Raw genomic sequence first — 26,506 nt, forward strand, 5'->3', positions numbered from 1 at the left:
GGCCTCAAATGGATAGAGGCCAGGGATCCTGCTCAACATCCTGCAATGCCAAAGAATTGTCCAGCCCCCAGAGCTAATGACATCAGTGCCCTAGCCTGAATCCAGTCAGTCCCAGTGGGATATGGAGAGCTGACTTGGTCTGCACTTGGGATTCTCGCCACCAACAGCTCATGCAGCTCTTCTAACGTGCTATTGCCAGCGAGGTGAGAAGGCCAAGTTCTAAATCTCAGAAACCATCAGCATCATCTCACTCTGGGACCCTTAAATCCCTTGCCTTTACTCCCCACCGGAGAGTCCGGGAAGCAGGAAACAACTGCCCGCATCCAGATTTTGCAGGATTTTTGCAAGGATGACGAGAGGGCAAAGTGGGAAGAGGACACACAGAACAGAGAGGCCGTGGGAGTCGAAAAGGGAAGGTGGTCCCTGCGCTGCAAAGCCCAAGGCCAAGGCCGGGCCTGGAGGCTGGACTCACCGGAGCTCAGGAACGGTTTGCCGCACAGGGGACAGCCAGAGTGGCCATAGAAGGTTCCTCGCGCCAGCTGGTGCCCACTGACGCACTCCCGCCTCTCTCGAGCATCCTGCCCCTTGTCCTTCGGCTGCGCTGGGCTCTTACCCTGTGGGGGGTGGGCGGGGGCCTTAGTATGTCCTCTGCTGTGGGCTCTGCCCCGTGCTCAAATTACAGGGCTCCTGGGTTGGGGCATCGTGGGAGCAGGGGAAGGCAGAGGGGGCCCAGCGGGAGAGGGGTGGGTGCTATGTGTGTGTGTGGGGGTGGGGGTGGACCCCTCCGGCTCACCCTGGCCTGGCCCCCTGACCTTCTCCTTCTGCCTGGTGACCCGGCTGCGGAGGGAGCTCAGGCTGCGCTTCACCCTGGCACTCCTGTGGGCTCGCTCGTTCTTGCTGCCATCGTCCTCCTTCCTGAGGGGAAGGAAAGAAGGAGGATGAGGAAGGGCCTGCAGGCCGGGGCGGCCGTTCCCTGCCCGGCGCTCCAGGAATCCATCTGGACTCTGTCTCCCTGTGGCCTCCTGATCCGCCTTTAGCCTTTCTTGGTCCCTGACTCCTTCGCTTTGCACGGATGTTTGCAAAGTTCCAGGAACCGCGGGAGCTGGGTTGGCAGAGGCGAGTGCCACGAACTTGGGTCCTTCGAGTGGCCCGGGCTGGAAATCTTGGCTCTGTCTCCTTCTGACTTCTCCCTTTGTTTACAGCCCTCACCCCCACTCCCCATGTCTAATTGGCCTATAAATCCTGCCCCTTCTTCCTGCTGAATATCCCTCAACCCTCTTGGCATCTCTTCCCTCCATTCCCCCAGCCCCAGCCCTGTCTCTCCTCCCCATTGTCTGTCACCAGGGAGCTGTTTAGGTCTGAAACTCCTTCCACACTTTAGGACAAAGTCCATGTCCCTTAGCTTTGCCGCAGCGACATGGCCTCTGCTGACCTCTCCCGCCTAACCTGCTCCTCACCCCAACACCGTTTCCTAGGGCTTCCCTGAAGGTGCCAGTTTCTCCGTCCCTCCCCTCCCCCATCTCTGCTTATTGGCAAACTCCTGCTCTTCCTTTGGGACCCAGCCCAAGCTGTCACCTCCTCCAGGAAGTCTTTCTCTTCCCTTCCAGAATGGATGAGGGGCAGCCTTTGGGCTCCCTTGTGGTTCCAGAGAGAGGATGGCATAGGGGCCCAGCTGCTGCCCCCAGCCCAGTGCCATGTACAGAGGGCCATCGGTAAATGCTCTTGTGGACCCCAAAGCTGCCCCACCCACACTCCCCAACTGAGGCAGCCCTCGGTACTTACTCAGACAGGAACTCGAACCAGGTGATGCTTGAGGGGGCTCTTCCCGGGCTGGCAGACAGGCAGGCCCTCTGCCGGGCCCTATGGGACAGACACCTGAGTTGGTACCCCTGAGGCAGCACTGCCTCCTCCCAGAGGTCACCCTGCAGCAGTTTGATGTGGTTATGAATTCCAAAAATAGATATTGGATTATGTTTGTAAACTGGTCTGAACCTGGGCATGATTAAGTTATAATTAGGGCTTTGATTGGGCCACATCATTAGGGCATGGCAAAGGGCAGAGTTGAGGGTTTTTGATGTTGGAGTTTTGATGTTGGAGTTTGATGCTGAAGCCTTAAGCTGAAGCCCTGTGAAGTAAGCACACAGAGGAAAGAGAAGCAAGCCCTGGGAGGAGAGAAACCCTAAGCCCAGAAAGAAGCAAGCCCTGGAAAGAAAGGAACCCAGGAAGCCTGAACCCTCACAGATGTTGGCAGCCATCTTGCTCCAACATGTGGAAATAGACTTTGGTGAGGGAAGTAACTTATGCTTTATGGCCTGGTATCTGTAAGCTGCTACCCCAAATAAACACCCTTTATAAAAACCAACCCAGTTCTGGTGTTTTGCATCAGCACCCCTTTGGCTGATTAATACACACCTGTATCTCCCACCTCTGTCGCTCTCCCACATCTTGTCTTCCCCACACCTGGCCTCCCCCACACCTGTACTTCTCCATGCTCATCCTTTCCTCCATGTCTTTCCCACATCTATTCCCCCCATACCTGTCCCCCACACCTGTCTCTCACATCTGTCCCCCTCCCCACTTACCCATGGTACTGCCGAAGTTCTTGAAGCACCTGCTGGACAATTAGCCTGGAGGGGGAAATCAAAGTTGCCCACAGTTGCCCAGATCCCAGAAGCACTCCCTGACACGAGCTGCCACTGCCCTTCCAGGCCCCCAGGTCCTGATTTGGACCCTAAGTGGAAGCCCCAGCCCTCTTCTGATGCTTCTCTGGGAGAAGGGAGTGTGTAGAAGAGAAGACCCAGGTTATGGGGGACTCGGGGACAAAGTGGCTGGCCCCTGTCACTTACAGGCAGGCAGACCATGCCAGCCACACGGTGCCCTCCTCCCCCTGCCCTGACCTCTGGGCTAGTGGGTCCGGGTCCCTCCCCTGCCTGGGGCAGGCACTCACACATGGTCCGGCTCCACGTGATCCTTTTCCACGCACTCTAGTCCCGGAGGTTCCAGGCCTGCAAGCAGCCCCCAGGTTAGGAGACACAGGTGTCAGGGGGTTCCCAGGCAGGACAGGTCCCCTTCCCCCCCATTCCTACCCTGCAGAACTGGAGGCCATCCAGCTGGGGCTTCCAGCTCTCAAGGAGGAGGAGCGAGAAGGAAGGTGGCATGTGCCACAGGCATTATAGCATGCGCTTGGGGAGGCTTCCCAGCAGCTGATGGAAGCCATGCTCTTTTTAAAAAATTTTTATTTTTATCTTTTTTTTATTGTCTTATTTTTTTAAAGATTAGACAAAATGTTACATTAAAAAAATATATAAGGGAAGTGGTTGTGGTTCAACTGATGGAGTGTCTGCCTAACATATGGAGGGTGCAGGGTTCAAACCCAGGGCCTCCTGGCCCGTGTGGTGAGCTGGCCCATGCGCAGTGCTGATGTGCACAAGGAGTGCCCTGCCATGCAGGGGTGTCCCCCGCATAGGGGAGCCCCACGCACAAGGAGAGCACCCCACAAGGAGAGCCGCCCTGTGCGAAAAAAGTGCAACCCACCCAGGGGTGGCACCGCACACACAGAGAGCTGATACAACAAAAAAGAGACACAGATTCGCTGTGTCACTGACAAGAATGCAAAATGCAAGCGGATGCAGAAGAACACACAGCAAATGGACACTGAGAGCAGACAACGAGGGAGACAGGGAAAGAAATAAAATAAATCTTTAAAAAATACATATATAAGAGGTTCCTCTTATTTTCCCCTTCTTGGGGAAGAAGAAACGGAGGCTCAGAGACTTGCAGATTCGCGTTTAGACCGTGGGTTTGCCCAACCCGGGAAAGATGCAAGCGCTTCTGTTAGATTTACTCAGAGCAAAGGGGCAGATAAGGAAAGAGGCAGAGAGAGGGAGAGGCCTGGGGGACGAGAGCTTCGCTGTGGCACAGTCCCCCCTGCCTCGAGGTCCCCAGGGAGAAGGCAAGGGGCAGGTGCTGGAGACCCTCCCTCCCCTGGGTCCCCCAGACCCTCCGCCTTCTACCAGATCCTGCCCAGGAGACCCTAACTCCCCCTTCCTGGGGCACCCTCCCAGAGAACCATCTCCTGCTAGCCCCCACCCCCACCCCTCCACCCCCTGCCTCGATTGACAGAGGTAAACCAGATGGGGCACCTTGCACCGCTGGGGTGGACACCTCCAAAGCCTGCACGATTTTCAGGTTGCCAATCTCATCAAAGGACAGGGGAACCGACCGTGACCGCACTCTTTTCTCGGAGCTGTCACAGTCCTGTGGGAAAGGAAGTGTCTCGTCAAGCCAAGCCCGGGAGATGGCCCGGGCAGGTCGGGGGCGGGGGCGCATCCACAGGACCCGAGGACACTCTCTCTGCAGGCGCGGACCCAGCCATGGTCAGGCTGTTCTCCCCACCCCCGAGGGTGTGGGCTAGGCCGGGGGCCTGGGCATGGATCTCCAAGGCCATGGGTGGGCTGGAGCCTCACCCTCCCTAGCCATGAGCTGTCATCCTGGCCAAGCATCCCCTAGCTGCAGGCTGGCCCCGGCTCCAGGCTCTAGCCACAGGCAGGAACTCGTCCCACCCCAGGGTCAAGACCATGGCCAAATATCCCCCAGCCCGGGGCCGCAGCCCCATGCAGGGAGGGGCTGGAATCTCGGGCCTAAGACAGACCCTGCCCCGCTGCATGTGCCAACCAGACAGAGCTTCCTTCCAGTCACAAGGGACAGTCACAATGAAGGGTGCTCCAAGCCTGGGCTGGGGCAGTGGGAAGCTGAGACCTGACTCACCCCCCACCCCAGCTTCCCCACCATGGACCTCAGCCCCAGGGAAGAATCCCTCCAGCCTGGGCTGGATTCTCAGACACAGAGATTCCAGGCCAGGTTGTGGCTACCCCCTTCCGCCAGGCAAGGATACACCCCTGACCAGCACCCGCTCCAGCCTCAGAGGGGATGCTATCGTCAGGAGCAGTTGCAGGTTGCACCCACCTTGCCTGGGTACTCTGCTGGGGTCCCGCCCCCAGCCAGACACACTTGGGTCCAGGCCTGCAGCCCCTCTCCGGGCAGGTTCAGAGCCAGGCTAGCCAGGGTCCGTGGGAGACAGGGCCCCTCTTCCACAGCTGAGGCATCGAGGCTGTGCCTGGTGGGAGATGGGAAGGAACCAGGGCTTCAGGGCCCCAGGCCCAGCGTGCCAGGCAGCCGAGGGCTTGGGGTGGTCCTTGCAGGATGGGGAGGGGTGGACAGGACACAAGCGGAGTCAGAGGGGTGGCATGGGGGGCTGCCTAGGGGACTGGCCCGAGGCTGCATTGGCTCAGCAGTCCCATCATTTTTACTTGGACTGGATTTCTCTTCGGGGTGGCTTGGGAGGGGTTCACGGCACCCCCGTCACGGGTTTTGGTGCCGCCTCTGAGGCGTGTAGGGGAGTCGAGCACACATCTGTGCTCGTGCACGCAAGTTGCATGTTTCAGCTGGTGTGTGTCTGGGGCGAGCGTGCAAGCCCGCCAGGCTGGGCGTGGACGTGAGTGTGTACACACAGAGGACATGGGTGTAAGTGTGCATTTTGGGCTCGCTCATGCCTGCAGTGTGCGTGTGCAGTCTCCGGTTTGGGCCTGGGCGCACTCCCTCATCCTGTGCGCCCCATTAAGCTGTGTGTGCGTGCAAGGACGGGTGTGCTGAAAGAGGGACTTCGGTGCTTGCCTCCGATGGTGCAAACCCCCTGGTGGCCCTCTAGCTAAACGGTCCAGATGCAGGGGGCGGCATGTCCTGGGGCCTGGCCCTGGCCTCCTGGGCCCCCTGACTTGCCCCGGGGGGTGTCACAGAAGGCAGGCAGCGGTGGGGGGCTGACCTCCGCCAGCTTTCCGAGCAGCTTCGGGACCTCTCCCAGCTGCGCCTCCTCGGCAGACCCAGGGCCTCGGCAGAGCCGGAGGAGGGTGAGGCTCCTTCAGCTTCGCCAGAGGCGTCACTGTCCCTGGGCCCCCCAGGCTGGCTGTGGGAAGGGGCCTCAAGGCCCAGGTCCTGGAGGTACTCGCTGCCCTGGAGAGACCCCAAGTCCAGGCTGAGGTCTTCGGCACTCTCGCTGAGCCGCCCAGGAAGGCTGTCCTGTGGGCCGATGGGGAGAAGAAGGCACTGAGGGAGGGGGGCAAGAGGCCCCTGCTCCCCAACACCCACAGCCTGCCCATCCTCCTCCCTCCAACCTGGGCTCAGGTGGTAGGGGTGCAGTGGGGGGCTTTTCTACCCCCAGCTCTCTGTCTAACTTGGGTCTTTAAGACTTAGACCCTGAAAAGGGGGCAGGGAGCCTGCACTTCCAGACCCAAGCTGTTGGCCGAGCATCTCCCGTGGCTCGTTTCAGTCCAACCATCTTACGAAACGGACATAATCACCCCAGCCCTGCCAGCTCACAGGCTGGTTTTTGTTTGTTTGTTGGTTTATTTTTATCAGCTGGTTTTAAGGCCCATAGAAGATCCTAAGACGCCTCCTGGGAAAACAATTTGCTGAAGCTCTGCGTGGATCTAAGCGACCCTGGACACTAATAGTGATTTCTGGCAGGGCTGGGCTCTGGGTTTTTCCCCCGGGCTGCTCTCTCCACGGTCTCCTTCTCAGAGCTGGGGCTAGGGTGAGGCAAGTGAGGCAAAACGTTTAAGGGAGTGGCCAAGCACAACCTCAACCACCAAGATAGGTGAGGTTTTAATGCGATCTTTTTTTTCACAAGCCAAAATTAATGCCAGAAGATCCGTGATAAACGTACTGGAAGTCTAAACGATGACCCTCCACCTGCACGACTCACCTCGCTCCCCTTCCCCTAGTCCCAGCCCTGCTCCCTCCTGCCCAAGTGGAGTCCAAAGTGATCTGAGATTGTTAAGCCCCTTCAATACTTTCCCTCCCCACAATTAAAAGCTCAGCACCGAAGGGTCCAAGGTTTGCCATGCCTGCCTCCGGGCCCTCTGCAGCTTCATCTCCCACCCACTTGGGAGCACAGGTGGGGACGATGATGCAACAGCAATTTCCTGGGCACCCACAGTCCACCATCTGGAAACTGCGCCTACATCACCCCCAGGCCCCCAGCAACTCCACCAGGGGGCATTGCTATTCCACGTCCAGAATGGAAAAGGGAGTTGCCCTGTGCCACGCAGCCAATAAATGGCAGGTCTGTCTGAATCCAAGCCCTTTGCTCTTCTGCTCCTCTATTTCTTTATCCTCTACTACCTTTTCCCTTCTTCTCTCTCACTTCCTCCCAGCCCTTCTTTTTGCCGTTCTGTCCAGCCAAAGCTCCTGCCCTTTCCTCTCCTTGGAAAACCTCTTCCTCCAGTCCACCCAGAGTCTGCCTGGTAAAACTCCTATTCATCCTACAAAACCCAGCCTGGGCATGCCCTCCAGGATGCCTTCTTGACTCCTCAAGGCTGAGTGAGATGACTCTCATCTGGGTTGCCAAGGTCCTCAGACAGGATCTGACAGATAGGGGCATGAGGGGGCCTCTCTCATTATCCCACATGAGGCCAATGCTGAGATGTGGCCCGAGGCAGGGATGCAATAGAGGCAGCCCCTGCTTAATGTTGGGAGGACCTGGCCCCCCTCATGAATTTTTACAAGGGGCCCTCAGGATGGGATTTTCCAGAGAAAATACAGATGCCCAGTTAAATGTGAATGTCAGATAAACAGGGAAAAGAAAATTTTTTAAGCATTACTATATCCCTAACATTGCAATATTTGAATTTCGAATTTAACCGGGCGTCTAGTCATTGCTAAATCTGGCGACCTTTCCTCAGGACCAATAAGCCAGGCATGGTCAGCCTTTATCAGGTGACGGGGGAATGGGGGAGACCCCTGCCAAGGCTGGCTGGGGACATTTGAAGAGAGCTGTGCAATCTGAAGTGGAAAGTACCAGCCAGGCAAAAGCCAGGCCCTCAAGTGGGCTGCGGCTCTTGTGGCCCCGTCCGCCACGGGATGAGCTACAGGGGTCCTCCGGCCTTGCCCACTTGTATCTCGCCACAGTTTTTGGCCTCTCTACTCTCTTTTCTCCCTGGGGCTCTGCCCTCGTTTCCTCTCACCTCTCCGGCCGCCCCTTCTCTGCCTCTGCTTCCCCCCCTTCTCTCTTGCCCTGCCTTACCCCTGGCCGTCTCTTCTGCTTCCTCAATCCCTGCCTAAATGCCCTCATCTCCGTCCCTGGCTGGTCCAGGATCCCGGGGCTCTCTGGTGACCTTGGAGGCAGCCTCCCTTCAGCCTCTCCAGGCGCCGGGGCCACCACTGCCTACCTCCTGTCTCCTCTGCCCCTGACAGAAAGATTTCCTTGTGTCTCTGGCTTTCATCCTCTCGTAAATATAAACACGTCAGGACAGCCTCTTGGCCTGGGCTGGGACTCACCACCCTCTCTCCTGCATCTGGCCTCCCTCAACGGAGGCAGAGCTGGGAACCAGGCCAGAGCTGGGGGGCGGCGGGTGAGCGGGCAGCTGCGGCACAGGCTGTCCTAGCTCCCTGCCAGCAGGTACACTGAGGGAGGGGAGGAAGGGGCCCCTGTCCTCTGCTCAGAAGCTTGTACCTTCCATCCAGCAGCTCCTGAGTGAGAAAAGACAGGAGCTGGCCCAAGGGGGGACCTTTCCAGACATCTGACTGCTCATTTTAGGCTGGCCCTAACACCCCCAGAGAGGATGCAATAAATCCAGGCTCTGGGTCCTGGGTCCTGGAGGGTCCTGGGGGATGGGCTTCTCCAGTCAGGCCCAGAGGAGAAACATCCCAGGGGTCTCCTCTCTTTCTCTTGGATTTACCGTGTGCTGTTTTAGCTGGTACAGGGACAAACTTTACAAAAAATGTGAATAGTTATTTATCCTGCTGTATATTAGGGGGAAAAAATTAGCACCACAACTTGGAGCATCTTGTGTGTATGTTTTTGTTTTGTTTTTTGTCTGGTTTCATTTCTTCATGCAAAAAAAAAAAAAGTGATGGATTCCAAAAACAATATCAAGTAAATAATAGGGCAGACGGTCTGTGAATGGCTGTCAGGCGCAAAGACCTTGGTCAGGGTTTGCATCTCTGCTGTGGCTTTTATTAGCTGAGCGTGACCTCGGGCAAGTTCCTGAAGCTGCTGAGCCTCAGTATTTCATCTCTGAAATGGCAGCAGTGCTACTTTTTTGTCGGGCTGCGGTGCAGGTCTGATGAGATAACGTTTGGACCCTGCTGGGACAGTGCCTCTTGCACGTTGCAAGGCTTTGATAAATGGAAGGTGCTATTGTTGTTGGTTTAATATTTCATTTCTGTGCGGAAGTCAGGGTACTTCCTTTGAGCAAGTCGATGATAGCTCCAGACCCATCCCTTGCTCTCGTAGAGCTAATCTCATAGAGCAAATTAAACCCAGCAATTATAATCAAGCACAAGAAAATGTTCCAGGCAGCGGGCTGGAGAAGAATGGAAGGAGGACAGCTAATGTTGTCCAGAGGTTATCAGGAGGGGCTTCATGGAGGAAGTGGCAGTGAATGGAGGCCTGAATAGGAGTTGGCTAGGCAGAGGCTGTGGGTGAGCATTCCAGGCAAAAAAAGAACAGTAAACAGTATGTTCAGATGCTTGCAGACTTGGAAGCTCATGGTGCCTTAGAGCAATTGGTGAAAGTTCTTTATGACCAGAGGTGTGGAGGATGCAAGAGTGGGGGCTGGATTGGCTGGCCTGGTTGGCCAAGTAAGGATTTCGTCTCCAAGTTTCAAATAGCAGGTGGTAAGGATGGTAGGGGGTTGTGATTTGCTTTTAGAAAGATTCTTTGGGTTGCAGAATGGAGATGGGCTTGGACAGGGACAAGGTGAAGGGTGTAGACCAGCGAGGACCCCTGGGCAAATAACCTGGGTTGATTGATTCTGGTGGCTTAAATTAGGTCAGTGGAAGAAGGAAAGAGAGGTGTGACAGATTTGAGGATTGATCATAGGACCTGGTGACTAATGGGAGAGGGAGGGGGCAAGGAGGACCAAGCCCAGATCTCTGGTTCCAGAGGCAGGAAGAGGGGCAGGTCTGGGAGGGGCAAACTCTGCCCCACACTTCCAGGCTCTCTGCTTCCCCAGGACCCACAGTTGCTCCATCACTATTGAATCTGCCCAACTGCCTTCAGCCCACAGTTCAGATCTGAAGAGGTACAGATCCAGAATTAAACTTGAGCGCTAGCCCTATCTTTGTTTCCTCCAGACCCTCTGTAACACCTGGGCTAATTTTTTCTTTGCTTGGGGGCTTGGAATCCTCCTCTAGAAAATGACTTGTAGGATGCCCTGTACTAGACGCTGTAATGTGCTTCCCAGATCCCCCTTCAATGAAGGATATGTGCCCCCCAATGCTGGGAGGACAGATGGCCATCAGCAGTCAGCCTCTTCAGGGAAGTCACACCCCTTGCCGGGCAGCCCACAACCAATGCCTGATTGATGTGGGGTACAAAGGCGTTACCATCTCAGCCCAACTTGGGGCAACTCCAGAGCTCTGGGGGTCGGCCAAGGCTGACGTCGGTCCTGCATCATAGCTTGACTTCTCCGGCTGCACATTCCTGCTTCCTCTCCTTTCCACAGGGAGGGCACCCCTTATCAACATCCTACCTGCTGAACTCTGTCTCAGAGTCAGTTTCCTGGGAAACCCAACCTGTAACACTTGGCCTTCCCAACCTCTGTCCCTGGTGGAGCTGAAGCTGACCCGTGAGCTCCTCTTTAGCTCTTTCTCTCTCAGATTGACCCTCCTAGATGCCTCATCCCCCACCCCAAGAGGACCTTCCTCAGAAGCAGGCTGGAGGTCGAAACAAGGACCTTTGCTGAGACCTCAGCCCCAGTGCCAGCCACACGTTGCAGGGTTTGACTTTAACCATGCCCCACTTGCATTTGGGGACCTCAAACTTTCTGGGGCTTCTCTTCAAGGCTGGATCCTGGGGCCTGGCCTTATCCATGGGATTTCTGAGACAAGCGCTTGGAGAAAACATAACTGCAACAAAGGGATAAGGTAGACTGCCGAGGCAGACTGGACTTGAATCCCAACTCTGCCACTATGGGAATTTAGTCAGACCACCTTTCTGAACTGGATTTGGTTTTAATCAGTCTTTCCTACTTCCCTCCCTCCTTATTTCCTCTACTTCTTTCTTCTTTATGCTTTGTCAGTCTAACCATAATTCATCCATCCCTTCCATCCACCCACTCACCCACCCATCCACTTACTCTTCCATCCATCCATCCATCCATCTATTCATCCTTTCATCACCCCTTCTTGCTCCTAAAAGGATTCCAGTTTCTTCATTTGTAAAACAGGACAACTATTTTTCCAAGTTTTTATGCATTTAACATGCATAAAATGCCTGGCAAAATGCAGATGCTAAACAAATGGTGCTTGCTGCCACTCTTGTCATCCTCTCCTGCCCATCTCAAAATTAGACACTTGCCTGCTCATCCTCCATGGAGGAGAAAAAGTCTGGATTCTCAGGCCTCCAATGTCCAGGGCAGGAACCACTGCTGCTGTTGGTGGCTGAGGCTGCAGTCCCAGACTCAAAAGTCTGAACACATGGCTTGGGCTCAGAGCCTGTGGAGAAAGGAGAAACAAAGTCAAGGCTAATCTGGAAGGGCTGAGGGTCCAGGACCTGAATTCTACATATGTTGCTGTTCTTTCTGGGCCTCAGTTTTCTCACCTATTAAATGGGGCTGGGGTGGGGGGAGGATGGTCTCAATGATATTTACACCAACATGTATGCCACCATATGTATGCCACCGTCTTGAGTCTATTGCAGACATTATTAATCACGAGACCCTGTTCTTCTGAACCATTTTCCCCCTTGCAATTCTCTCTAGTGCACTATTTCTGGCAGCTGTCACCAGCTGATGAGAGTTGGCCCATGAGACAAATTGATTTGTCATGTTTGCTCTTGCAAAAAGCTCCCATTTGATAGATGGTGCTAATGGGTCTGTAGGACCAAATACATGTGCTCAGAGTCCACATTTGGAGTAGAGTCAAATGATGGCACTTCAGCCATCTCCTTGTATGTGGAATCTCATTATTGATCTTGAGTTCTGAAGGGCCTAGAGTTCCAATGACCTCTGGACAGTGTGCTAGAGAGGAGAGAGCAAGGACTTTGGGGTCAACAAGATGGTGTCCCTTTATAGATCTGCCACTTACGGTTGCATGGCATTCATGGAGGAGTCTCTCTGAGCCTCAGGTTCTTCATGTGGGGAGTGGGCATGGCGATGCCCACCTTTTAGGACTTTGGTGAGGGTGTAGGAGCAGAGTGTGTCAAGCATTAGCCCTGGGTCGGGAGCATATGGAAGTGCTTGAGCTTTCTTGACCAACTTCCTTGCCGTCCAGGTTGGGAGGGTGCCCTGGTGTGGACTGAGGCCACTGCTGTGGGAGGAGTGGGGACCCCCTTCCCCTGCCTCCCAGTTTGCAGCTAGAGCACACTACCCCTGCTCAAATCCCGGTGGGGGCTCTACTCTGCAGGAAGAAGGTCAAGCCCTTGGATCTACCAGGATCTGCTTTTGGTGACTTATCCCCTATTCCTGCCCTAATGCCACATAAAGACCTCACCCCACTCCTTCAGGAAATACCACCTGTCCTATACCTGCACAGACCCTTGTGCCTCTCCTGATTGTGCCTCTTGTTGCCTTGACATCTGGACTCCCTTCACCATCCCCATCAATCCCCTGCCCCTGCCCCTTGCCCCCTGCCCCAGGCTCTGCTGAAACCAAAGAGGCAAAGGGAGCATGTCTGGAGGTGATGGCTAATTTCATGTGTCAACCTGGCTGGGTTATGGCATCCAGTTGTTAGGTCAAGCAAGCTCTGGCCTAACTGTTATTGTGAAGGTATTTTGTAGATGGATTTACATCATTAGACAGTTGATTACGTCAATGGCTGATTGCATCTACAATCAAAAGAAAGAGGAATGCCTGCCTTTTCTTCAGCCAGCCAGCTTCTTTCAGGGAATACGACTTCACCTTCATCAGAATTTCCAGCCTGTGGCCTGACTTACAGAATTTGGATGTGTCGGATTTCAGAATCACATTTTTTGAAGTTTTCAGCTTGTGGCCTGCCTTACAGAATTCAGACTTGCCTATCCCCACAGTAGTGTGAGCCAATTCCTATAATATATCTCATAATATTATATATATATGTAGACACACATACACATGTATGTGTACATCTACGTGTATGTGTACATATACACATACACATACGTATACGTATACATATACATATATGTATACATATATACATATACATACACATCTGATAGTTTTGTTTCTCTGGAGAATCCTGGCTAATAAAAGGAGGTTGGTGATGGTGGAGGAGTGGGAGTAGACAGGTGCTACATGGGGGGGATACATAGAGGGACTGCCCAGCACTTTCACAGTAGCAGGATTCGTAGCTGCCTCAGGTGGGTCAGAGATGCCGGGGCTGGGAAGAAGGACAACTTCCAGAAGTGCCATGTTAGGTTTCTGTTTACTCCAGGCTTAGAGCAGGGGACTGTCCTAATTTATGCTGCTGAGACAAGGAAGTTAGTGATAGAGCCCCCTTTAACTCTCCTAAGGACTTGGGTTTGACCCTAAACTTTGTAGCCACCTTGCTTATCAGCATTGTTAGCAGAAAGGAGGAGGGCTGTCATTGCCACTTCCCATCATGACGTGGGGTGAGCAGAATGGGATGGGGAGGGGGCAGGGCTTGCCTGTACCCCCTTTCATGTTCCCTCTTGTCTCATCTGCCCAACTTTTGTGCGCCCCAGAGCTTATGCAATTTGGTAAAAAAAAAAAAAAAAGAAAAGTACAAAATTATGTACCTAAAATTGCTGGGGCCCCTTCCAGAGCCTTGGATGGGGAAGATGCAAACAGGACCTTCTGAAGCTTAAGCTTCATTTGCTTCAAGGCTAATAATCCTTGACTGCCCTCGACCTTCCACCTTGTAGGGCATGCTACCATGCTTCCACCATCACTGCTTTCTGGGGGTGCTTGCTGGAAGAACTCTGCTGTGCTGTCCCAGTTAAGCCTTGCACCTACTCGTTTCCGATCCCAAAGCTGAGGAAGCATCTATGGCTTGGGAACTTCAGAACAAAACAACCAGGCTGTGAAGGAGGAGGAATACCAGATGTGGGGGTGGGTCCTGGAGGGGGCTGGGGAGGGGAGCTTCCTGGAGGGGCAGTTCCATCTCTCAGCCAAGTCTCCCAAAGACCTCAGGAGAGGGCTTGGGGGTTGGGGCTCTCAGGCCTGGCAGACGCAGCAAGAGTTTGCCTGCTTCACAGGGTAGGGGCCTCGTGGAGGCCTGGGTCCTCCCAAAGCCCATAGAAGCCAAAGGCAGAACACTCATAACCTGCATCTGTGAACACTGCAGGCCCACGATTCAAAGGCTAAAGGTGAAAGGCCACAGCTGTGAGTTCAGTCCTGGTATGGAAGTTTCTGCCCCAGGAACAGGCTAAGCCTGTTCTAGTGACAAACCCCGGTATCACAGACTGAACCCTAATTCTGGTGTCACAGTGTTATAGATTGAACTCTGATCCTAGTGCGTTAGACTGAGTCCTGATCCTGGTGTCATAGACTGAGCCACAATCTTGGTATCATAGACTAAGTTCTCATTCTCGTGCCACCAGCTGAACCCAACCCCAGTCACACCCTGAACCCCAGCTCTGGTCACAGACTGAGCCCCGATCCCAGACACAGACTGAGCCTGAGTCTGATGTCACATGCAGAACTCTGATCCTGGGGATAGACTTTCTCCCCTGAGCTCAGGACTTTGTCTCCAGGGGCCTCTGGCCATTCTCACCTGATTTTGCCACCTGTACCTCAACCTCAAGCTGTCAAGACCAAACTCTTCATTTTCCTTCCTACTCTGTGTCCCCATTTCTGTGTAACTGTCCTGTCTTCCCAATAACCAGACCAGACACCTGTACACTAGCTTTGACTCTTGACTATCTCTTAGGACACCAACCCAGCAATAATAGTAAAAACTTAGATGTGTTGATCAATTCCTTTTATGCCTTGTGCTGTGCTCATCTTTCCTTTTTCTATTCTCATAACAACCCACTGAGTCCCCACTGAGGCTGAGGGAGATATAGTGGCTTGTCCAATGTCACACCAGGCTGGTAAGAGGCAGAGTGGGCGTTTGAACCCAGGTATGGCCAACTTCAAAGCAAGGGCTCATCATCACCAGCCAATCCTTTCCTCAGCTGGGTTGGACACAGAGCCAGCACCCATGAGTATTTGGATGTATGGATGGATAGATGGATGGATGGATGGTTGGATGGATGGAAAGATGGGTGAATGAATGGGTGACACAACCAATGAATGGCTGTGTGTATGTATGAATATATATATAAATGACTGGCAGGAGGATTGACTGGATGAATGGATGGTTGGGTAGACTAATGGATTATTGGGTGGATGGATGGTTGCATGGATGGATGGATGAATGGCTGTAGAGTTAGATGAGTGATTCTATGTATGTATGTATGGATGATGGGTGGGTGGGTGGGTAGATGATAGATGTTTGGATAGATGGATAGATGTTTGCAAAGATGGATGGGTGTAAGTATGTATGTACGTACATATTAAGTATGATGTGACAGTGACCAGAGGCAGTGATGCACTACCCTAGGGAGATGGCATTCTAAAAGGAGAGGAAGAAATATAGATTAAGGAGGGACAGAATTTTGGCAGAGAATCCTGACTAGAAGGGATCAAGGTGAGACACCCAGAGTGCACTTATTATATATTAGGGGAATGAATTTTTAAAATATGGCCAGAATGGGTAATGGGGACAGTTGAGGGAGTGGGGCAGTGAAAAACCTAACTGAAGGCTCTAACCCCCCTCCCCACCCTAGCCTTTCTGCTTCCCCAAGTCCAAGCCCATTAAGTCCTATTAGGTGCCCAGTCAGACAGTTACAGAGCCTAAGAGGGGACCCCTAAAGGCCCTTCCCCCTCTGCCCCCAGGGCTAAAGACTATTTGGAAACAACCATCCCAGCAGAGTTAAGCCAGAGGAGACATGAGGCCTGAGCAGGGAGAGGTGTCAGTTGGGAATGGACCCCCACTCCCACCCCCATATTTCTCTCTCAGGAGCTGCCCATCAGCCTGAATTCAGGTCCCCTCGCCAGCCCAGCCCCTGCAGCATCAGCCATAAAAGGGTATCAGAGTTGCTGCCAGTTCTCTTAGCTCACTTCTCCACCTGCTGGCCTATAAATCACAGTGTCCACCTGCCCAGGCAGGGAGATGGAGAGGACTGGGGTTCAGGAGCAGGGCAGACCTTCACCTGGACCTAGGTTGCAGGAAGACCCCTTGGAGATCAAGGCTGAGGCACCCTTTCTCCTACTGCCATACAATGAGGGATTGAAAGCCCCTCCCCAGGTCCTCCAGCTGCCCTGCCCTGGCAGGTTTTCTCACTGGTCAGAGCACAATACAGAGGTGGCCTCAGAACAGAACTGGGTTAAATCCTGGCTCCTCCATGGGTGCCCTTGCTGTGCGACTTTGAGCAAGTCCCTTAACTTCTCTGAGCCCAGTTTCACGCGATACCATGCTAACTATTCCTGATGTGCAGCAAGAGGTCAACAACAGGCAGCAACTTCTGTTACTAAGACCACTGTCCTCTTGCACCCCAGTGCCTTGGACATCCTCTTTCTGATGTTCCCGTCTCCTCCCTGACCCCAGCACTCGAGGAGCGTCGGAGGTGAAATGCACAGGCTAATGCGTCTTTGGATGCTCACTGCTGCTCTAAACAAGTACTTGGCTCACACAGGCAATGGTGGGACTAGCTAAGGCAGAGCCAGGGGGCTGGCCTGGCCAAGAGGGTCCCACGTGGGTGGGGCCAAGGAAATTCCAGGGGCAGTTGGTACCTGACTGGCTTCAGTCCCACTGTGGAAGCAATGCACCCTGTTGGCCTGGACACCCCCTGCTGATTTTCAGGGGCTAGAATTCCTGGGATTTAGGACTTTTTTTTTCAAAAGGAGTTCAGTCAGGCCTTGGGGTATACAATACAAGGCGCCCTCCAGCCCCTGAGGTGGAAACTGAGGCCAGGGACCCTGGGGGCAGCCTCCAGCTAGGGCTTCTCTGTGTGTGTGTATTTGAGCGAGGTATCTTCCAGAATCCCCGAGGGTCTCAAATCTCTCTCCTGCCTCCTCCCTGAGCCTCTGCCTTGCCGGTCTGGGAACTCCCAACATTTAGACCCCTCCCAGGGTGTCACCAGGATGCCCCCAGGGAGTTAGACTCTCCTGCAAATGCTCTTTCCCGAGCAAGTTCCTGGCTGAAGCCGGGGAGACATTTTTCTCCGAGACAGTAGGGGCCCCTCAAGTCCCAAGGAATTGGGGACCAAGGACTCAGGGTCTTGGGATCTCCTCGAGTCCTTGGCAGGGCACCGAAGGTCAGAGACACCCCAGAGATGGAGCCCAAACAGGGGCCGGTTCAGGCAGAGTCTGTCCTGCAGCCAAGGAAAGCCTCCAGGCAAGGACAGCGGGTCACTGCCTGTTCCCTTACCTCTCTTGAAGGCCCACCGCTTCAGCCACAGTTTGGAGAGGGCCGGCCAGGAGTGGTTGAGCGCCGAGTCAGCCATGGGGGCCGCTGGAGTGTGAGTGAACTGCGGGGGGACGCAGCCGGCGCAGGGTAGGGAGTCCTTGCCAGGACGGGGCTGCCAGCAAGGGGGGCGGAGACTGCCGCCAGGGGCTGCCAGATGCATCAGCTGATGGCAGCCCGGGCTGGGGCAGGGGGGCAGGGGTTTCCGGCTGGGGGGGCCCCTGGGAACCCCGGCCTGGGGGAGGGACCAAGCCCTTAGCACCCTTCTTAGCTCCTTGAACCTCACCTCCTGGCTGGGCAAGACATTGCCGGGAGGAGAGGAAAAGAGCAGTGTGTGGTGGGCGGTAAGGGGTGGGGGGCCCTGAGGATCCTCGGAAAACGAGGAGACCCTGGCCTGGGTGTGCGTGGACATCTGGGTGTTTGCGTGCATGTGCCTGCTATGGTCTCTGAGTGTGTGACCTTGCATTTGCACAAGGTGTGTTTTCATGTATGTGAGAGTGTGTTTCAATGCACATCTGGGTTTTAAAAGTTTCCATGGATTTGTCGTGGTGTCTGTGTGCAAGAGCGATCGTGTGTGTGCCTCTTGGTGTCTGCGGGGTTGGATCTGAGCCATGCTTCTGTCACTCCGAGAAGATCCTTTTTCTGGTATCTGTGAGTGGGGTTTGATGTCTGCCTGGGTTTCTGTGCATCTAAGTGTTGGTGTCTTTGTCTCTGAGGGTGTCCAAGTGTGTTTTGTGAGCGTGTGCACGAGTGCCTGTCCGTGCAAGTGCTGACCCCTGGCGGTGGAAGCTTCCTCCCCTGCATCTCCACCCACCGTGCCGGAAAGTTTCTTGGCTTTGTCCCTTGCTGACCCCCTCCTCCACTCCCCAAATCCTCTCCACTACCTCCCTGTCCCGAACTTGTCACCGGTGAGATCCAAGCCTTCTCCCCCCTAACCTCCTGGCCCACCCTCACCCTCTTGGAGGAAGAAGCTCTTTCTCCAGTGGAACCTCACTCGCTTCCCTCCCTTCTCAATGTGTTATCCACACCCCTGTCTTCACCTCCTCACACTGTGGAGACCACGGCCTGCTGCCGTCCCTCCATCCCTATCCTCTGCTCTTCTGGATCTCTCTGGGGCTAAATCCAATGGGCACTTTTCAGTCTTCATTTTACTGGACTCGGCTGACCCCTCCCTACTTGAAACCCACTTCTCCTTTCTCGATCTGCTCCATCCGTGTCTCCCTTTCTGCCTTAGTTTGTCTTCTTTTCTCTACGTGCCCCTTAAACTCTGTGTTCCCAGGGCTCTGTCCTTGGTCACTTTGCACTCTCCCCATTGGCTCTGCTAATGCCATCTGCATTTCCCCCATGGCTTCATCTATCATATTACAAGCAGATGCCATGCAAATCTTTCACTCACAGAAAGACATGAAACAGACTCTGTATACTAATACGCAATGCACTCTCAAGCACACACAGGCAATGACACACCCACAGGCGTCTTCACAATCAGATACGCTTACATGCATAACACACACAATCACTTAGATACATATATAGAAACGCAAAGAAGTGTTGGAGAAGATTTAAAAAGCTACCTCTGCTGTTGTGCTCCAGGTTTTAGTTCCTCATATGTACACATTTTCCCCTGGAAAGGCTACAGATGCCACTTGGATCTTCCCAACCTCTGGGTGGAGAGCAATATGAGTCCCAGGGAACTCTAGAGAAGTGAGAAGCTAAGAGGGACCTGTATCAAACTACGGCACCAAAGCCCCCAGAAGTCCAGAACTAGGGAAAATACCCTGAGTTCAGGGCAGAATTAGTAATTGGGAGGCTTGATAAAATTTTTACTCTAAAAATACAATAGGGATATCTATTTCTAACAAAGGCATACTAGCTTTCTGCAGATTCAGTCTCCCACCAAGAATAAGAAAAGCTGGACAAAATTGAAAAAAAAAACCTATAAAAACTCAATTTGAGGACATCAGCAGAATTTGAGAAACTAATGAGGCGAGGTAGACCAATTCAGTACTTTTGTCTGTTTGAACACAATGCTTGAGCAGTTGAGAAAGAGGTTGAGAAGCTGAGTGTAGCTTTTAGAAATCTTCTGCAGAAACAAAAATTGGAATTCAGGGCCCACAAGGAGGAGTGGGTTGGGACTTCCAAAGACTATACCTATGTATGAGTAAGAATGGACCAGAGGGAAGTTGACTTGGCCCAGTAGTTAGGGCGTCCATCTACCACATGGGAGGTCCGCCGTTCAAACCCCGGGCCTCCTTGACCCATGTGGAGCTGGCCCATGTGCAGTGCTGATGCACACAAGGAGTACCCTGCCATGCAGGGGTGTCCCCTGCGTAGGGGAGCCCCATGCGTAAGGAGTGCGCCCTGTAGGGAGAGCCGCCCAGCATGAAAGAAAGTGCAGCCTGCCCAAGAATGGCGCCACACACACACAGAGCTGACACAGCAAGATGACGTAACAACAAAAAAAAGGAAACACAGATTCCCAGTGCCACAGATTCCTTCTATCCTTATCAGGATAGACGTGGTCACAGAAGAACACACAGCGAATGGACACAGAGAGCAGACAACGGGGGGTGGGGGAAGGGAGAGAAATAAATAAAAAATAAATCTTAAAAAGAAAAAAAAGAATGGACCAGAAATAGACCAGCCATCTGCAAGACCAAAATCTATTTTCAAGTCAACTAAATCCCTGATTAGATTAAAGTGATCTGTTCTTACTCTAACTGCCTGCCAGAGCAAAAGTAAACCCTCTCTGGAGAAAGATAACACCACACAGAGCCGCAAATTATCTCTACAGTTTTTCGTAAGTGATGTCTGGAATTCAGTAAAAAATTACCAGGCATATCAGGAGACAGAAGCATCTGACCTAAAACCAGGAAGAAAAACAGACAATAGCAACATACCCAGAGGAGATATAGCTACTGGAGTTGAAATAAAGCAGAATGTGACTTGGCAATGGCTTAGTCTTTTATAAATGACCATGGGAAAGGGATACAGGTATCTCTGCCTTGCACAGAGCCCACCTGGTTGAAACTTTGACATACATAGCAAGTGGTGGAGATAGGAAGTGACTCTAACTCTGGTTCTTCTGCCAATTTCCTCTTACTGACCTCGGACCAGAGATGAATGTGGTAGGTTAGAACAACACTTCAGGACTGTATGGTTCCCATCTTGAGTTAGTTGTGAAGTTGTGGGGAGGAGGAGGCTGGGTCTGCATGGGTGGAGGGAATTGGAGACAGAGAGCTAAGGGGTGGATGTCTTTGTGACCTTGAAAGGTCTCAGGCTAGAATTTTCTGTGTATGTGGCAAGAGGAGACCCCAGTGACACCTACCACTTGGATTATCTCCCTTAAGCCTGGTGCTAGCTGTAAGTTATAAATAGCTCCAATAGCCCCATGCCAAAGGGTGATCTGTTGGTCTGGGTGTTACTAGATGGTGGAAGGAGCATATTTAGAGTCTGGATGGAGGTGCAAGGTATGGGATGTGTTTTTTTTTTTTTTAATAAAAACAGTCACCATCTTGGTGTGGACATCCACCATCTTGGTGAGACATCCACTATCCACCATGAAAGTGTCTGCCTTGTTAATAAAGTCTTTCACCATCTCGTTGATGGTGACTGACATCTTGGCAAGAGTACCCACTCTTGACATGATAGTATCCTGGACCATGGAAAGGGCAATTTTCAGAGATGCCATCATGACAGGATCCCATGAATATAGATTTATTAGTGACCTCCTCAGAGAACAGCTGAGTAGGTTCAGGTCAGAAGGTCCATCAAATCATGAACTAAATAGACGGCTATTGCTTTTTAATCCACTGAGTTTTGGGGATTGTTTCATAGCAAAAGCTAGGTGATACACAGTGGCAGTGCAGGGTATTCTAGCCATTTCTGACTTTATAACAAATCACCCTAAAACCTAGTGGATTAAAACAATGGCCCTCATTTATTCTCTCTCAAGATTTCAATGGGACAGGAATTAGGGAGTGACTTGACTGGGTAGTTTTGGGTTGGGATCGCTCATGAGATTCTAGTCAGACAAGGGCTTGCGCTGGATTACCTGGAAGTCTTCACTCACATGGCTGGGAGGAGTCCAAGAGCTGGGGCTCCCTAGACATCCTTTTTTATCTCTGTGTAGTCTTTCCCCAGGGATTTTCCAGCACAGCAGCTTCAGGATAGCTGGACTTCTCACTTGGAGGCTCAGCACTCCCAAAGATGCACATCCCAAGAGAGAGGGCCAGGCGGAAGCTGCCTTGCCTTTTATGATCTAGCATCATTCTGCTTCATTCTATTAGTTGAGGAAATCATGAAGATCTGCCCAGGTTGAGGAAACGGGTTGACTCCAACTCTTGATGTAAGAGAGCCCTGAAGCTTCTGGAAGAGCATGTGGTCCTGGAAATATTGCTGTGGCCAGCTTTGAAAAACATAATCTGCCCCTTTGCCCCAGGGCCTGGAGTCCATGAGGGCAGGGGGTTCGGGTCTAGTACAGAGATGACCCCAAGCAATGGGAGGGACTATGCAGAGGCTGCCAACTGGGAGGCGAGGTGTGGAATCATGCCGCCCTAAAGCTCAGGGCTGAAGTAATAGCAATCAAGGCTAACATCCAACCAGAACTGATGGTGTACCAGCCACAGTTCTAAGTACTTTATGTAAATAGCTCAGTCCTCACAACTGCCCTATGGTGTAGGTGGGGGGAGTGGGATGCTTCGATCACTCTTATTGTGGACACGAGGGGACTGAGGCACAAGAGAGGGTAAGGAACCAACATCTCAATCTGTTTCTCTAAAATCAACTCATTTTCTCTACTTCCATTCCCATCATTTAAACAGAAACCGGCACCCTGTCCTGGACCTCCCTACCTCCAGACAGTCCCCAAGTGCTGCCCACACTCCTCTTCCTCCCTCTGCATCTTCCTTGCCTGGACTGGCCCAGCTGCCCTATCTTCTTGAGAGGGTCTCCCCATCCCTGGTCCCTCTCCTTCAATCTTTCCCAAGGGACTCCCAAGATGAGCCTCACTGCTGTGGTCCAACCCTTCCATGGTTGCTAAAATCCCACCCTGTCAAGGAAGAGCCAGCAAGGTCTGAGGAGGTGGCCGCCATCTCTGTTTGGGGTAGGGGTTCTTGACAAAGCCCACCTTTAGTCTCTCTTTTCAGATATGGCTTAGAAAGTCTATGATGAAGCACACATGTTGCATGGGCAGGGACTGCTCAGGGAGCAAGACTTTGGGATGGGGACAGAGTGTGAGGACATGCGTGCTGATGAAATTTTCTGAGCTCCTGCTGTGCAGGCACTCAGCTAAAGATTTTACATGCAAGGCATGACAATGCTTTTACGGGTGATCAGAGGTTGGAGAGGTCACGTCACTTCTCACTGTCACGCAGTAGGAGGGTTGCTGGGATTTGAACCCATATCTGTCTGATCCACATGAAAAGATCTGAGCACCTGCATGTGCTCAGCCCTGAATCAGTGGTTGGCGCGGATGTTTGCGGCGGATGTTTTGCTCGCAATTTAAGGACCAGTTAAAGCCTGCCTCAGCCAGGAAGCCCTCCCAGAGGGGCTCACGGTTGTGACGAGGGAGCTCGGAGCTGGCTGGTAGAGGGGGCAAGCCTTCCCTGTTCTCCCTCCTCCCCCATTGTCAAGCCCCATCCTCAGAGCTGCAGGGGGCTGAGCCCACCAAACAGGCAAGGAGAATCCACCCCTGAGTGCGGCACTCGCAGGCTCTCCCGATGTGGCCCCAGCCAAACTCACCGGCAACGTCCTAAACTCACCTGCAACGCCCTCCCCGGCTCCAGCCGTGCACTCCAACTTGGCCCCTTCCTGGCCCCCAGGCCTCCTTCCCAGACCCCAGCATGCTTGATGCCCGCCCATCTGGCCGCGCAGTGTCAGGGCTGGGAGGAAGCAGTAGGCTTGGGTGTGCCCAGAACAAACCGCAGTCTTCCTCCCCCTCCTCTCCCCACCCCAGGCAGCTGGGGTGGGGGGCAGGTTCTCCAGGCCGACGGTGGTGGGAGGCAGGGGCTATCTCCCTGCCGGGGAGGACCTCAACCTGAAGGGCTGCCTGGATGGGGAGGGGGGGTCATTCCCTTTGGATGACCTAGGAAGATGGGGCAAGATCCTGCTCAGGGCTGCTGCTTAGATCTCAGCCTTAAGCCAGAGTTTGTTTTGAACACCCGCCTCCCCATTCCTGCCCTGTGGACTCTGCCTCAGGGAGCAGAGCAGGGGCCTGGAACCTGCATTTTAAGAAGCTCTCCTGGTGACTTCATCACAGAGGGTTCCTGTCCCCTCTCTGTCCCACTTTCTTACCCTGTGGCCCATCACGGCATCTCCCCGCTCCCCCTTGAACCCTCTGGGTCACAAACAGGCAGCTCCAATGGTCTTCCCCATGCTATTTGGGAGGTGGGTTGACTGGAAGTTGGGGAGAGACTGTGGATGGTCTGTCTGCGTCCTCCCCCCCCCCTCGGCCAGGCCCCCAGGCCCTTCTGCCACCCCGGCCCTGTTAGTCCAGCAGTCCCCACTCCCAGCGACGGTCACTCACCGAATGGAGGCTTGTCCTCAGTTCCTGCAGTCCCCACGGCCCATGCTTCTAGCAGGCCTGGGGAGGGCAGTGGCAGGCGGGGCCCAGCCTAACCGCAGGGTGTCCCAACTCTGCCTCTGTTTCCTCTCCTTCAACGGCCTGCCCACCCACCTCCCAGGGCCGTCCCCCCGTGGCAGGCTGACCCAGGGGTCTGGGAACAGCACAGAAGCCTGGGGTTCTAGAAGCACTAGCAGCCGGGAGCCTCTTCACGCGCCCTCAGCTCTGTGCAGGTGTCCGGGGGAGGTGGGGCTGGGAGGTGGGGGAAGGAGTGTGTCACTGCCCTCCTCCCCACCCCCAAAGGCTTCCTGTGGAACCAACTGCTGGGGAAGAACGGGGTGTGGGGGCCTCCCCCGAGCACGTGGGGACACAGACAGAGAGACATGGGGCGCACACAGTCACATGCACCCACAGAGACACACGCACCCAGGCATGTGTGTGAAAGAAGCACACAGCGGCCTGTGGGTGTGCACACAGAGGCGGCGACGAAAGTGGGTACCCACACACTGGCATGTGTACCCACCTCGTGTGCCAGTAGGTGTTGAACCACTGCCTCTCAGCCCCCAAAGCCCTGATCTGTGTGTCTGCCAATTCCTGTGCTGTAAATACTCCCATCACGTCCCATCTCAACTGCCGATGGATGTCACCAGATCGAGCCTCGCGTACCTGGTTACCATGTGCATGGACTTGGGCATTCGGACATGTGGGTTCTCACGGAGGGACACGGGCCACCCCAGGGACAGGTGGGTCCACGCAGATGTGGGGTTGGCACACGGTGTGGTGTACACACTCACAGATGCATGCAGGGGCACACCCAGGCGCCTCTATAGTCAGAGACACATGATGTGGGTACATTGGCACACGCAGCACCATGCACGGGGACACATGGAGCCCTGTGCACAGGCACAAGGGGCATGCGTGTGGTTCTGTAGGCCAGAGGGGGACCCACGGGGAGCCTCAAATGTGGGCATGTGCGTGCCCAGAAGGACACAGACCTCAGAGATACCTCAGCACATGTTCACACACTGACACTGGGATAGTTTGAAGCTTTTGTGAATTCCGTAAAAGATCATATTCTCAGAACTAAGCTATTCCTGTGGGTGGGGGACCCTTTGATTGCATTAGATTCAGTTATGGGGCTTCTGGATTAGATTACTTTTGATTAGATCACTTTAGGATCTTCAGGTTGGGTCTTGACTCTCTTGCTGGAATCTTTTTTTAAAAAGATTTCTCTCCACTCCCCCGCCCCCCCCGCCCCCGGTTGTCTGCTTTCTGTATCCATTCCATTTGCTGTGTGTTCTGTGTCCTCTTGCATTCTTGGCACCACAGGGAATTGTGTCTCTTTTTTTTGTTGCGTCATCTTGCTGCATCAGCTCTCTGTTGTGTGCGGCACCACTCCTGGGCGGGCTGTGCTTTTAGTGCGGGGAGGGTCTCCTTGTGGGGTGCACTCCTTGCACATGGGGCACTCCTATGCAGGGGTGTCCCTATGTGGCATGGCACTCCTTGTGCACAGCAACACTGCTCATGGGCCAGCTCACCACATGGGCCAGGGGGCCCTGGGTTTGAACCCTGGACCTCCTATATCGTGGGTGGAAGCTCCATCAGTTGGACCATGTCTCCTTCCCGCTGGAGTCTTATATAAGTGGAGACAAGAAAGCAGAAGCACACAGAGAAAGAGAGGTGCCATTTAACCCTGCCATGTGAGAGAGGACTCTGGGATCACCTATGGCTGCAGAGAGACAGAGATACCCTGAGAGGCTGAGAGAGGCTGGAGTCAGTGGAGAAGCTGAAGCAATGAGGCCCCCAAGAGGACAGGCCCACCGAGCAGCTCAAAGCTGAAAAAACAGGTGAGTCTGGAGGAGAAGACAGGGAGAGATTGGTAGACCTCACATTTTGCCCTGCCAGTTGGCGGGAGTCCAGGAGAGCCAGCAGCCGACCGTTAGTAAGACAGGATCTCTGAGGATGCCTTGATTTGGCTTTTTTACAGCCTCGAGACTGTAAGATTTTACCCCAAATAAATTCCCATTATAAAAGCCCACCCACTTTTGGTATTTTGCCTCAGCAGCCCTGGAGCAAACTAAAACAGACATGCTGTCACACGTGCACACCTGTGTGGACACCTGGGGACCTGGGAGCCCAGATGCATACCTGAATGCACACATCCGTGCCTCACGGAGATGCTTGTGGGGCACATGCAGAGGTGCCACCTCCCCCTGGCACACCAGAGTCAATGGGGTAAATTTCCAGGCATTTTGCCAGCCCCAATTGCACACAGCACCGTTAAAAGGAAAATTATATAAATGGATGATGAAATAAATTGTATTAAAAAAAACAAAGTAATAACCATCGAAACGCATTTTTGGGCGTGGATGTGGCTCAAGAAGTTGAGCGCCTGCTTCCCACATGGAAGGTCCAGGGGTTGGTCCCTGGTGCTTTCTAAAAACAACAACAACAAAAAACAAGCAGCAAACAAACAAACAAAAAACCAACTCA

General features: G+C 53.5%; 1 protein-coding gene across 4 annotated transcripts in view; it reads right to left on the minus strand.

The window, feature by feature from the left end:
* The window catches only part of ARHGEF18 (Rho/Rac guanine nucleotide exchange factor 18), a 120,291-nt gene extending 96,986 nt beyond the window's left edge, over positions 1-23,305 (minus strand). For 3 of the 4 annotated variants that reach the window (XM_058281933.2, XM_058281932.2, XM_058281931.2), the window contains exons 1-10: positions 17,416-17,532; positions 11,360-11,496; positions 5,822-6,075; positions 4,966-5,116; positions 4,143-4,257; positions 2,948-3,005; positions 2,583-2,627; positions 1,783-1,860; positions 813-915; positions 473-614 (exon numbers count right to left, since the gene is read on the minus strand). In XM_058281933.2, the coding sequence (XP_058137916.1) occupies positions 473-614; positions 813-915; positions 1,783-1,860; positions 2,583-2,627; positions 2,948-3,005; positions 4,143-4,257; positions 4,966-5,116; positions 5,822-6,075; positions 11,360-11,496; positions 17,416-17,491 (1,159 nt within the window). In that variant the 5' untranslated portion in view covers positions 17,492-17,532. Of the gene's footprint in view, positions 1-472; positions 615-812; positions 916-1,782; positions 1,861-2,582; positions 2,628-2,947; positions 3,006-4,142; positions 4,258-4,965; positions 5,117-5,821; positions 6,076-11,359; positions 11,497-17,415; positions 17,533-23,213 lie in introns of those variants that run through there. The other variant, XM_058281935.1, reaches the window with a different exon arrangement.
* Between the last annotated feature and the right edge of the window lie 3,201 nt (positions 23,306-26,506).

This window comes from Dasypus novemcinctus, chromosome 19 (assembly GCF_030445035.2).
Source record: "Dasypus novemcinctus isolate mDasNov1 chromosome 19, mDasNov1.1.hap2, whole genome shotgun sequence".
Taxonomy (NCBI): domain Eukaryota; kingdom Metazoa; phylum Chordata; class Mammalia; order Cingulata; family Dasypodidae; genus Dasypus; species Dasypus novemcinctus.